The sequence below is a fragment of the Scardinius erythrophthalmus genome (assembly GCF_964197995.2).
Source record: "Scardinius erythrophthalmus genome assembly, chromosome: 25".
NCBI classification, from domain to species: domain Eukaryota; kingdom Metazoa; phylum Chordata; class Actinopteri; order Cypriniformes; family Leuciscidae; genus Scardinius; species Scardinius erythrophthalmus.
This window is the reverse complement of record NC_138245.1, coordinates 12,945,423-12,960,251: the sequence shown is the minus strand read 5'-3', so window position 1 is coordinate 12,960,251 and position 14,829 is coordinate 12,945,423. Positions and strand designations below refer to the sequence as shown.

The 14,829-nt window shown below is 35.2% G+C and overlaps 1 protein-coding gene across 1 annotated transcript in view; it reads left to right on the top strand.

Moving 5' to 3' along the window:
* Positions 1-14,829, top strand: part of LOC308685278 (WD repeat-containing protein 18) — a 115,830-nt gene that overhangs the window by 51,834 nt on the left and 49,167 nt on the right. The window contains exons 5-7 of the mRNA XM_081356945.1: positions 840-983; positions 7,762-7,826; positions 10,817-10,941. Of these exons, the coding sequence (XP_081213071.1) occupies positions 840-983; positions 7,762-7,826; positions 10,817-10,941 (334 nt within the window). The remainder of the gene's footprint in view (positions 1-839; positions 984-7,761; positions 7,827-10,816; positions 10,942-14,829) is intronic.

The window sequence follows — 14,829 nt, the reverse complement described above, 5'->3', positions numbered from 1 at the left end:
GTCTTCAGTAGTCCACGGACCTCTGCTGTAAGCCATGGCTTCTGGTTGGCACGTGTGGTGGTGTTTTGGTGACTGTCACATTATCAGTGCACTTCTTAATGTAGGCAGTGACTTTTAGTGTATTTTTGCAGGTTTGTGTGATTGTTGTTTGTGGCTGCCTCTTTAAATGTTCCAGTCTGTGTCCTGAAAGCAGTCCTGGAGCATTGTGGTTGCATCCTCTGGCCATACTGTAAAGTTTTTTTTTTTTTAAAGGGGTTTGGCAATTTCAGAAGTGGTCTGCATGCTGGAATTAGCATAACATAGATGTGATTTGAGTACTCAAAATGGGGGCAAACGACAGCCCTGTATGCATTTCTCCCAGCTGTGTAAACCAGGTCTAATGTAAACCAGGTACCTTGTTTCAAAGTGTACATGTTGGCGATAAAGCTGTTCAGTAATAGAGAGTATCCCTAGAATTGCCACTCGGGGGAATATCCCTCACCTCATGTTGTGTGATTGTGACTCGACAGAATCGAATAAAGTCCACTTTTCATATGATACTTTTATGGTTCTTTTGTGCCCAGTTACTGGAGTGACCAGTATCATATTAGAAAATGTGACATTTTTATAGTATACTTAATATAAAAAGCAATATTTTGGATTAAAATAATTTTACTTGTAAAAAAAAAAAAAAAAGTATGTATGCTTGTGTATGTATATGCTTGACATTTTAAGAAACATAATAGGAACATAAAACAATTCTTAGAACTTGGCATGTTTCAAAAAAGATTGTTGTTTTCATGATCTTTGACAACCTTATTTTTATTGACCCGATGTCTTTCTCTCTCCTCATGTCATAGGTTTGGGAAATTTCCTCTGGGGAGATGCTCTTGTCTGTTCTCTTCGATGTTGGCATCATGTCAGTGACCTTTGACCCCTGCGAGTATTTCCTATTCTGTGGCGGCAGTGATGGCAATATTTTTCAGGTGTCTCTATGCAGCACGGTAAGCACTTTTTAAATTCTGAAAGCATATCCAATGAGACCTTTGTAATAGAGTTTTTGACACCGTTGTGAAGTTGTTTATGAGACATTTAATTGGCCCATAGCACATTGACGAACAGCCTGTTGGGATTTCATAAGCAATAATGCACCCTGTCTTATCTTCACTGCATTAGATGGAGAAGATTAGTTATTTTTACTGGACTCCTGCTTGGCAGCGATTAGATATAAAGACACGTCAAATCATTTTCCGTCAAATCTTCATTTCTTTTATGTCACATAGTCCTCAGAGTAAACTTAGTCAATTTCAATTTCTGGTGTTAAACATTTATATGCTGAGATTTGCGATCCACCGTTCTGATCCTTCAAATGTCTCCTCAGCACTGCTGAGAGCTAGAGTGAGTGATTTTAAGTGTTTTTTTTTTGTTGAGCTGTCCATTTCAGTCCAGGTCAGGGCATCTTAGAGAAAGCGCTCTGTGCTGGAAGGCAAAAATGGATGTGAAACGAATATGTTTTCCACATTCTCACCTCACGTCACCTTTACACCAGAGGACTCTTCTCAAAAGGAATTTAAGATGAAACGTATGCAGGTGTCAGGGCCATTGTCAGTTTCACTTAAAGCCCATTGTTGGATCATTGGGAGTAGGTAATTCCCCAGCAGGTGCTTTTGGCTTTGAGAAGGTATGAGGACCTGTATGAGCTCAACCTGCAGAAACATCTGCTTATGGAGAACATTGGTATTAGGAATTTTCTGTTTTTTGGAAATTATTACAACCCTCATGTTGTTCTAAACCTGTATGACTTTCTTCTGTGGAAAATAAAGTTGAGTGGAGTTTAGCGGATTGTTCATGCTGCTGTTTTTCAATGTAATGTAAGTGACCTATGGCTGTCAAGCTTCAAAAGTGACAATAGACATAAAAGTTGAGCACGGGTGTTCAAAAGTTGTCCATATGACATGTTCACTATATTCTATGAAGTCATATAATAGTTTTGCGTGAAGAAACATACAGAAATGTATGTCTTTATTTACTAATAAAGACTCCTTTGCTGCAGCTTCCGAATTCCATTCATATTTGCATATATACACTATGGCTTTTCATGAGTTGTTTGTGATTTTTGTGGGGACGTATTACAATACGATTTTAAAATTCCAGTAAGCCGCTATTTTCTTTATGGCCGATAACTAATAAATGACTGGCATTTAAATTATTTTGTTTACATTTTTTTATAAATAATTTTTAAATGTTTTAAATGCTGAATTAAGGCATCACATTATAATGTACTGTATGACAAATAGTTTTTTATTTTAGAATTTATGTAAATAACATTTAACAAATGAGCATGCACAATTAAATATCCCATATTGTGGATACTAACAAATATAAAAAAATCTCTAATATTGGCAGATAACCAATATTGTACCAATGAAATATATCGTACATCCTTTGATTTTTGCCTTGTGAACTTGTACTCCCTTAGATGATAAGTGTAGATGGAAGAAAGAAACATTTGGAGGAACCAACACTTGGCAGCATGATCCCATCCTTTCCTAGTCAGCACTTAATAAAAAGATTTATCTTACAGTGCTCGCCGTATGATAAAGTATTCCTGAGCTCATATTTGACAGCCTAACAGGAGATGCTTGAGGCAGAATATTTTATGAATAAACAATTTTCCTCTTGAGGCAGTATTTATGTTTTAAGTGTTTGTGTTTTTGTTCTATATACATCTTAAGCCAATGTATGTGTGAGAGAAAGCATGTTTTCTGCATGTATTTCTAAACATCTTTAAATTGAGGTGAAACTGTGTGCGATTCATTCCCAATCTGTCCTGATACATTCATCATCATTGTTAAACTTTAATCAGGGCATTAATTAGCTGGTAATGACGTGCTTTTTCAGCCTCTCAGTTTTTCATTTTGTTCCCCGTGTCTGGAATCTCAGCCAGCCTTAGTAATCTACAGGGTTTCCTGATTTATTTATTTTCTCATGTCTCTAAAACCTTTCAAGATGTTCAAAGGCTATTTATTGGTAGACTTGAATATCTTCTAAAGCTGGGTTTTGCACTCTTAATAATTTTGTCTGCTGTCTTAAGGTTGGTTTCAAAGTGAGATTTATTGGTGGGATATAAGTCGGGATGGCTATTGTTATTTTTTTTTATTTCAAGACATATTACAACTTACATCTGCACAAAAGGACGTGAATGCAGAGGTGAACTTGACCGTTCCTGTCTGAATGTGTAACTCTTGTTGTGGATGCGCTCTTTCCCAAAACAACAAAGCTGAAACATGGGCAACTAAAGCACAAAGAATTTGCAATTTTTATTACAATACTGGGTAACACTTTTTATTTCACAGTGTCATTGTTACATAATGTCACAATAGTTACTATAGTAATAACATTAACACTTTAGTTTAGGATCCAATTCTCACTGTGAACTAGTTGCTTATTAGCATGCATATTACTAGGCTGCTTATTAATACTTATAAAGCACATAATAATGCATTATTCTGCATGACTATATTCTACATACCTTAATCCTACCCAATACCTAAATTTAACATCTACCTTACTAACTATTAATATAATAAGCAGTAATTAGGAATTTATTGAGGCAAAAGTTGTAGTTAATAGTTAATTAATGGTGAGAATTGGACCCTAAACTAAAGTGTGACCATAATACCTATACATTTTGCATAAATATATGCAACTAACCCTAAACCAAACCAAACCCTAATCCTAACCCTATAGTAGTTACTTAATATTGCTCAGTACTTAAATGTATAATTACAGTGTAACAAAGGCACTTTAAAATAAAGTGTAACCCAATACTGTTCTTATTATAATGTATATTGCAGTTTGGTGCTGCATATCTTGCACTTAACTGTATTTTCATGATCAAAGTGATTCCAGGCATCACTGCACACTTTCAAATCCATAGTTTCACTGTATTTCACAATAAACTCATGCATATCCCTAATAAGCAGTCTTAGGAGTCTTTGAATCTGGGATCCTGACTTAATTCCAAAACAACGGCCTCAATCTTCTCGCTCTGATTGGGTTAGACGTTTTCCTTTGAACAAAATACAATCACTTGCCAGTAAAATTTGTGGAAAAAATTCCTCTCGTCAGGGCTAGAGGATGTGTCATATGGTGTTATGGTGTATTAGATTTCATGTAAAAACAAAAAAACAAAAAAAAAACATTATTTAATATTCAGTTGTGACCTTATACAGTTCTGTTAACCTTCTCTTCTCAGTCCAGCAGTTCCATTGACCTCTTCACCCCGCTACAAAGGTTAAAAAAGTACTTCCTCAGCTCAGTTTCATTGCCCTTGTTTTTTAGTGATGAACTAAGGTTGAATTTGTCATATTTTGATAGAAAAAGGCTTTCTGACAGGAAAGCTTACAATTCCCTGCCTGCTTGAAGACAAAAGACAGAGAGGGAAAATAAAGAGACGCAAAGAGAAAAATACAGAGAGAGAGAGAGAGAGAGAGAGAGTGTTACTGCTGAAGGTTTTTAAAATCTAATCCTGTCTAGACTTTCTGCCTCAGAAAGACATCTGTTTAACTTTAACTCATGCTCTGAACATCCCTGCTGTAGACAAACGCTTGCTTAGCTTGCTTTTAGAGTTTATTTTCCCCATCAAGATTAGATTAAAGGAACAGTTCAACATGAAAATCCTGTCAGTATTTACTCACCCTCGTTATTGCAAACTCAAATTGCTTTATTTCTTCTGTGGAACACCAAATAATTTTGGGGGGGAATTTGCTCTTTGCAGTTATAGCCAATCTTTCAAGCTTTAAAAAAAAAAAAAAAAAAAAAAAAAAACCCCACAGAAGTGTCATATGTATAAAAGGAACAGGGTATTATATTTTAGTTACAAACTAAAACATGACCATGAATTAATTAGACGTGGGATCATTTTATTATTTCATGGCCATGATTTTCTGTGTGCGTGGATCCGTACATATAAGTGTCGGTAACACTTTTTGTTGTTACATGTTACATGTAGTTACTATAATAATAATAATAATTATCCACCTTTTTCCTATGTCCCATGATGCTTTGTGCAAATTATGGGAATAACTTCTGTTAAACTGTAAACAGTCAGCGAAGGATTCGCTTTATGAACGCAATAATAAGCATTTTCGAAAACTGGGTACAATGAGATGACATTATTCAACCAAGACATTTAAAGGACATTTAAAAGTGCAAAAGCATTAACAAAATTACTAAAACAGACCATGAATAACACCAAAAGCTTGATTCTTTCCACAGCAATATTACGGTCGTATTAAATATCACTGTAGTAAGATATGTCTGTGTTATGTAACATACGTTGCCTTAATCAATGTTGTTTATTAACTGGAACATTGAATGATAATATTTCAAACTGATTTCCGTCATTTAGGCAGCCAATACATATTGTATTTACTTACTATAGAAACATTCCTGCTAATAGGGATTAGAAGTGAAGGGGAGACGATTACATTTGAAAGCATCTTGAAAACAAACATGGAAAGAGACGTGAGGATTTGGGGAGGAAAACCAGAGATTCTTCATGCATTCCAGTGAATTATTCATGGGATGTATCGTAATTAAATCAGGAGAGCAGAACACAAGTGCACAGTATATGTTGTCTTTTTTAATACTGTTACAGCAGAATGCAAAGGGAAAAAAGAGAAAATAATCAGGAGGAAAAGAATGCAGTGCCTGAAAAAAACTCTTGCCTTAGATATTCTTGTTGTACCATGTCACAATAAAATACCAAGCATTGCGTTCTCCTGACATCTGAAAATAGAACATGAAGGACATTGTACAGCTCATTCAGTCGAACTGATGTTGTTGTGCAACCTTTTTATTTGAAATGATGTTTCAGTAGTGGAACTTCCCCAAACCGGAAGTGCCTCCCATAATCTAAACGTAGGAGGCTTGTTAGAAAAAAAGTTGATCAATTATACAAAATTAAATGCAACTAACCTTAATCCTAACCATAACCCAATAGTAAGTACTTGTAGTTCATTAATATTACTCAGTACAGAAATAACGAAAAGTACAAAATTCAGCTTCGCCATCACAGGAATAAATTACATTTCAAAATATATTCAAATAGAAAACGGCTATTTAACTGTAATAATATTTATCAATATTACAGTTTTTACTGTATTTATCAAATCAATGGAGCCTTGGTCAGCATAAGAGACGTCTTTCTAAAACAAACAAAAAAATGACCCCAAACTTTTGAATGGTGGTGTAAGTCGCTATATATGGACAACATCGGTTCTTAAGCACATGAACTCAAATCCTTGTGGTAGCTTGTAGTAATTCTTTTTAATTATGTTTTATTGCACACAGTGGTCTCAAATATGTTTTAGTACAACGTTTAAGGTATAATGTTTTTTAATTGACTTTGAACACATCGTGAAAGTCAGTCATTTTAAAGCCCTCCTTTTAATCATAAATCAAAAACTGCTATTCTTAAAGCCTTTGATATAAAAACTATTCATGGCTTGAAATTGCCAATTCTCTTCTGGGATTCAGGACTACAAACTGAACGACTCTATTATTTGAATTATAACAAGGTCTCTCAAAACTATTTCCTCCTCCTGATCACATGGATTTTATTTCCGGACCAGTGCGACGTCTGTCTAGCCTGGCAAGCCAGACCTACATCAAGATGTTAGGTCTGGAAACTCACCACAGACACGGCTCACTCCGAGGGGCGGGATAAACGGCTGTCTTTCAAATTCCCTCTGCACGCAATAGGACAGCGCTTCAGCCAACCTGAGCGTTTTCCCAACAGCCGAGCTTAGTTGATAGATTCAACTTTTGCCATATCTGGCTGGCAAAACGACGAACACATCTTCCTTTTTTTAAGAATGACTTAAGTGCCGTTCTTTGCTCTTTTCTCAAAGAAAAACTTAACTCCAAGTCCTCCAGAGTCGCGGCCAAAGCCGATTCGAAAGACCGTTGTTCTCCATCAGCAGCCGCCATTCTTTGTTTTCAAGTAGCAGCAGCCAGGTAACCGTTGCAACTCTGTCGTGTATGTTTAGCCCGCCCCCGCCTACTCTATACACAACGTGATTGGCCTGACCCAATCTGGGTTTTTGCAGCAAGAAGGTTTATTGAGAGTTGCTAGACTACCCTGGCTGCGAAATACATTTTGCTGCCACTAGGGTGCGTCTAGATTTCTAGGCTAACGTCTGTCTGTATTAATGTGCAAATCTGAATATGAAACACGTTCTTTTCCTTCAAGAAAGTCCAGACATCTCCTCCTGGCTTTAACTCTTCCTGTCATGTATTATTGATGCTCCTTATTGCCAGTCTTTCAAGAGGTGATGTAATGATTTGAGTCAGCAATGGTCCAGTCCAGGCCACCATACTTCTACAGCCTCTTCCTTAATTAATGCCATTAAGTAAATCGATCAGACCATTTAGGAGACAGTCGGTGCTAAATCCCCTGGTACCTTATGGAGGCTGCAGGATGGACCGTGATTGTGTGTATACCAGGCTAATTGACTCTTGTGGAAAAAATTCTTAGCCAGTGCTCAACTAAAAGGTTTTTTTCTTTTCAGCTACCCCAGTTGGCATAAAAACATGTACATGATCAACGAGTTTAAGATGAAGCGAGACCTGAACTCGAACACTGACTGACCCCAAGCCAGCAGGCTGTCGTTATTATCGACCCATGTTAGCATATGGATTGTTTTCTCCACATTGACCATAAATGTTTCTTTTTCCCCCTTTGCTCTTTTTCTCTCTTTCTTTATTGCTTGGCAGAGTTTAAGCCGGGACAAAACCTTCCAGTCTGACAGCGACGGCAATCAGGTGTTCAAAGGACACGGGTGAGGTTTTCTGCTCTTTGTTGTGACCCATGTGTCTGTCCTCCGTCATTACTTCAGGAAAAGTCTTGAATTTTTTTTTATTTATTTTTTTTTTTTGCTGGAGCACAAAGTTCAATCAATGAAAGGAAGAAAGGTGAAAGTTTCTGGCTTCTACTCATTTTGGATTACATTTCTTTTTCCTGTCCTTTGTGCTGAAGCTCTGCCTGTAAGACGGTGCAGGCAGGAGGTGTAATCACGGCCTCCATTTACTGTGTGTTTTTCAGGTTACACACAGCGAGAATTGCAGAATTGGCATCTGCTGGTGGCAGAAAGGGTGTCTTTTGGAATTGTACTTTTTACTTTGTTACTTTAACAAACATGTTCATTTATTTGAGAAAAAAAAAAACATTTTATTGTGGCTTTGACTCTATGTACTCTATACCAGTGTTTGTCAACCTTTTTTACTCCAAGGCCCCCCTCCTCTCCGAATCAATATTTTTATTCACAAAAACATTTGTATTCTAGTGTTAATACTTCTCAACAGTTATTATTTTTTAAACAAAATAAATTCAAAATACTTTCACACTTTGCAAAAATGTCACTGCAGATAATCTTTACAACTTACAAGTACTCAGTTATACAGTAACTTAAAGGCACACTATGTAAGAATATCCAAAAACCACTAGAACAATGTTATGTATTTTGTTGATTTATGTACTTACATTGTCCAGAATTTTTCTAAGAATGTTTAAATCCAGAGAAATAAGCAGTTGGACCGTGTCCATGCGTTTTCTATCAATAACATCATACCCGGTGTTAACCTCAATTTCTGGTTTTATTTTGTAGAAACCATGTAAACACCAAAAACGCTTTAATATATTATGTGTTTATTAGACAGGTGAGCAACTGTTTGGATACATTCATTGACAGAAAACTAATCATTGTTATACAGCTCAACACAGTCTTTTTGTTTAAATGTAGTTTTTTATTTATTTACCGTGAGTACCATATTTACCATGCCTAATATCGATCTAGCTCATTGCAGCGTGCAACATGTATCTCATTTAGTGGCCGCCAAGCGAACACACAGAGTAGCATTATAACAATATATAATTATAACAATTATAACACACTCAAATGTATCTAATATGATAAAACAGCGATATGTTTCCCCACTTACGCATGACCGGAAGAAGCGGAAGCGGTCTGAGGCATAATAAAAGCTCCACTGCTCTCGAGCCGCGTGTTGCACTCGTCTGTGATTAGTAATCGCTCCAACGGCTTTTGTAACGTTAATAAATCTTTAATATTTTACCAGTCATCCATGAATATGATTTCTGCCCGAGTCCCGTCGTATTCTCCATCGGCTGTAGAGATGAAGAGAACAGCTCCCATGATTCCGCAAAATCAAGGCGTCACCAAGCCTTTGTTTTGAATAAACAACCTCTAGTGCCGAAAAATTACATGGTGTGCCTTTAAACAAATAAGCACAAGTCAAACAAGACCACAGGGAGATGCCAAAGGACTGCATATAGCTACTATACGGATCCATTCAGAATTATTAAACAAACCAAAATACAAATGAAAAATAAAAACATTCTGAATGTGTGGAAACTCAGCGATCTAAAGGCGGGTCGATGTCATAAGTTAACAGTTCTTCTGTCAGAACAAGTCGTGTATGTTTGGAGTGTCTGATGCCCATGTGTACATAAACACCACTGATCCTCACAAACTTCTCTAAAACACGCTTCTTCGGCGAGCATCCATTATAAAACACTCACAGTACATTCATTTTGACAACTACGTGAATATATTGAAATGTGTGTCATGCAGAAATACGATGTTATAGCGATCAGTGAGCCAAGAGTGCACATGCACGTTTTTTCCCGCATCAGTAATAACGGACCTGCGCATGCCAAATGTATGACTCCTGTATGTCACTGTGCAATCGTCATCCATCAAACTTTATTAGCGACACTAGTTGTCTCTTTTTCCAACTGATGAAAAACGGCTTGGGCTGCTCCCAAACAATCACAGAATGCATATGAGAGAGGTGGTGTTTTATTTTATTTTTTTAATTTAATGTATTAATAATACAATTAATGAACTATATTAATGTATTTAAAATAATTTTAAGTTATCTCGCAGCCCACTGGAGGATCCCTAAGGCCAAAACCACTTCTCTATACTAGATTATAATTTTTCATATTTTGGTGGTTTTTTTTAAAAATAAGATAATACAAAACTTTTGACCAGTAGTGTATATATCTTAAAAAATTATAAGATATATATTTTGATCCTTCAAAAATCATTCTAATATGTTTATTTAGTGTTCAAGAAACATTTCTTATTATCAATGTTGAAAACAATTTTTTTTGCTTAATATATCTGTGGAAACCATAATACACTACCATTCAAAAGTTTGTTTGTTTTTGAAAAAAATAAATGAATACTTTTAGTCAGCAAGGACACATTCAATTGATCTAAAGTGACAGTAAAGTAATGTATGTTACAAACGCGATTTCTATTTCAAATAAATTTTTTGAACTCTCTATTCAGCCAAGAATCCTGAAAAGAAATTCATCACGTTTTCCACAAACATTTTAAGCAGCACAACTGATTTCAATGTTATTAATAAGAACTATTAATAGTTGAGCACAAATATTAACTGATGATAGTTGAGCACCAAATCAGCATATTTAAATTATTTCTGAAGGATCATGTGACACTAAAGACTGGAGAAATTATGTTGAAAATGTAGCTTTGCCATCAGAGGAATAATCTCCCCCCCCCCCCCCCCACAATATTTCTGTTTTTAATGTATTTTTTATCAAATAAATGTAGCCTTGGTGAACATAAGAGATGCAACATGTCATGCATTTATGTTAACCACCACACGATGATTGCATTTTTAATATTATGTAGGCAGACTTTAAGCAAAAGGTCAGCTGTAGGCAAACCAAATTTGCTCTTAAAATTTTCACTTTAACAGTCTTTCTCCTCCTGGACAGAAATCTGGTGACATGTCTGTCTGTGTCCATGGACGGCACACTCCTGCTGTCCGGCTCAAATGACGAGACTGTCAGGATGTGGGACGTTCAGAGCAAGCAGTGCATATGGTCCATCAACCACAAGGGTAAGCAACAAGCACTCTCTCTCTCTTTCTCAGCTTGATTTCCTTGTGTACAGACAATATCTGCTCCTATGTACAATCACCCTTCAACCATCCCAGCATCCTTCAGTGCTCAGCCAGGCTTGCTGACTCTTCTTTCCTCCCTGGCAGCTTGAGCTTGACCAGTCTGCTTCTAGCCCGCTCCAAGCTGACGTGCCATTAGACACCTGCATCTTCTTCAGTCTAAGTGTCTGATCTCTGGCAGTAGTGCAGGAATGATGAGATTCTGCATATGGCAAGCCGTTTTAACATTTAATCCTTAACCTACTAGTATCTATTTTCATGCTACTAGTACTTATTTTTTAGATACTAGTATCTATTCCATTAAGTACTAGTACTTATTCATTAGCTTCTAGTGCTTATTCTTTAGGTACTAGTACCTTTTTGAAAGATACTAGTACCTATTAATTAAATAGACACTAGTACTTATTAATTAGATTCTAGTGCCTATTAAATTGGTACTAGTACTTATCTATTAGATACTAGTACTTATTCATTAGTTACTAGTCCTTATTATTAGATACTAGTACTTATTCATTAGATACTAGTACTTATTCATTAGCTTCTAGTGCTTATTCTTTAGGTACTAGTACCTTTTTGAAAGATACTAGTACCTATTAATTAAATAGACACTAGTACTTATTAATTAGATTCTAGTGCCTATTAAATTGGTACTAGTACTTATCTATTAGATACTAGTACTTATTCATTAGTTACTAGTCCTTATTATTAGATACTAGTACTTATTCATTAGATACTAGTACCTATTAAATAGATACTATAGTTCTTATTCATTAGATACTAGTACTTATTTCGATAGTGACTAGTAACTATTATTTTGTTACTAGTAATAACACATTTAAAATGTTTTTGCCATTGACTTCTATGGGAATCTGTCATTCAGATATCAACTACTCAGTTCTGACTATTATGTATTCCAATTGGTGACTAGTACGTATTTATTAGATACTAGTACTTAGTCATTAGCTACTAATACTTATTCAATAGATACTAGTACTTGTTCATTAGATACTAGTACCTATTAAATAGATACTAGTTCCTATTAAATAGATACTAGTACCTATTTATTAGATACTAGTATTTATTCCAAATGTTACTAGTAAGATTTTTTATTTTACTAGTAAGATTTTTAATTGAACTCTACAGTGGTCATTCTGCCTAGTCATAACATAATTAAAAAAGATACTAGTGTCTAATAAATAATACTAAATAAAAAATTCTAGTCAATATTGGAATAATTACTAGTCATAAATTGTTAGATGATATCAAAACAGAATAGCTACTAGTATCTGTTAATTTGCAGATATCTTCAACCTCATAAGGAACTAGTAAGAAAATATTAAGAGATTTCTTCTTTTAACAGATCATTACATAAACATGAGTATACTCTCAACCATCCAATCAGAGTTCATATGTTAATGCTGGCTAAACTAAGGCTATAGAAGATTGACTTTTCGTAAGTAACTAGCTTTGTTGGTTTATCTAGCTAATTGGTTAGCATGAACACAAGGAAAGATATATGTTTAATATGGCATTTATTGTTTTGAATGTACAGTAGGCTATAATAAAGACTTAACTGCCAATAATTAAATTCAAACAACAGTTAAGTAGATCCAAAAACCGGATCATACCCACCAGCCAAACAACCACAATACCCAGATATTGGGATTTTTGGTGAGCATTTATAATTTCTTAATCAAAAATTCTGAATATTAATCTGCGTCTGAGAATGAGAGTCATGTCAAAATAAGAGTATATATGCACTATATTGCATGTGCCTATTAATTATATATTTTTTTACTCTAATACCATTAAAAAGGTAGGCTATTATTATATTGTTAATATACAAACGGCCTTCTGCAATTCAGTCCGTTTCCTGTGTCATATCTCTTTGATATGTTGTTGGTTCATTAATATTCAACATATTATTTGCGTACTGATTATTTAAATAGTACTAATATCTATTAACCCTCTGAGGTCTGAGCTGTTTTCTGGGCCCTGGAGGTGTTCTGACATGCTCTGACATTTGTGGTTATTTCTGTTACTTGTGACATTTTCATGGCTAAAGTCTAATTACACTGTATTCAGCACAAACTCTGCTACAATAATATATCAGCAGCATGTATGTAAAAGTTTGTAGTTTTGAGATAATGACATTTATGCGTGGTTTGTGAAAATACAAAAATAAATTCTCACTGAAATAAGGTCATGAAACCCATACTGATTATTTCTTCACAAGACTTTTGAAAATTGTATCACGTAGCCTAGAATATTTGCTCTAAAACTATGTGAGAATCACCCTGACTGCTCATTCAGAGAAGACAATATATTGATTTAAAAATTTTACGACGTGTTTTGTGTTAGAAAGCAATATGCGAAGGGGCGGATCACCTCATTAATATGAAAGCTTTCCACACCTGAGAAAGACAAAGAACCTCCCTAATGGCCCTATTAGGAGCTTATCAGGGCCCATCATTCTGACCAACCTTGCACAAAGAATGAGGAGATTTAAAAAAGAATGGCTTTTAAAATTGTTTGGATTTATTTACAACACAACATAATCCAAAGATACACAACAAAAAAGCACTTATTGAAGAAAGAGACCTTTGTGCCATTCCTAAAAACATTGTACATACCTTTCATTTTCTAAGGTGTTTGATTTTCACTTTACCATGTTCATGTACAGAGACATGTACTGTGAATGTTTAAGTCAGCAGGACTCAGTGGCATCTGGGCCCTGAAAAAAAAAAGAAAAAGAACATACTGATATCAAGAGAAAGGCCTGCACGATTTTGGGAATACATTTTAGATTTTTCTTGTTAAAATTGCTTTTTAAAATTCACAGAATACACACACACACTCACACAAATGTTTCCAACAACATATAATGAACACCAGGTTTGTTGTGCCTTGTAGGTATAGGCTATGCGCAGTGCTGCATAAAATAATAACAATATAGCAGCCTATATATATTTTCAAAAAGATTTCAGTAACAACTAAGCTAGAGAAAAATATATTGATTATCATGTTACTTCAAATGTTTCCATTCGTTATGATGATATGAAATGAGATAATAGTAAAAACATGAAGCCGTTTGGAGCGTTTTGCTTTTCCAAAATATGATACATTCAAACGCGATCACGATCAAAAATATGATACATTAAAACGCGATCGCGATCAAAAATATGATACATTAAAACGCGATTGCGATCAAATATAAAACATTATGGTTAGGCCTACCATATACATAGCCTATCTACGTTTGAGCAGATATCCACAAACACAGTAACAGTAAACACGGGTCTAAATATTATAATATTCACCATATATCTAGCAACAGTTCAACTGCAATGTGAAATTTATGCAACAATAGCAAACTAATATGTAAGAATTACTTACCTTATCTTTCTTGTCTTCAAATATCGTTCTTCTTCTTCTGATGTAAATCCAATGTAAGCTCAGGCACGTCTTTCAAACTCGACGAAAAGTGAAGTGAAGTGTTTTGTTGTTGAGGTAATGAGGGCGATCGCGTTCCATGTGGAGATTTGCATGTGAATATCTTTTGCGCGAGTGGGCGTGGCCGAATTAAAAATAATTAGGAAGCGTTTGAGAAGCTGGAAATCTTGTTGGTTTTATACAAATTACTTAAACAGAGAATATTTGTTTTCGTTTTGAATCCGATCATTTAAAAGTACACACTTAAATGTTTATAAAGGTGTATGGCTCATAAATGTGTGACAAGTATTCGCTGAGTTTTGTTTCAGTTTATAGACGTGCTCAAGAAAAAAAAGTTCACCGCGACGGAGAGGCAGAACGCACACACTGTTTATT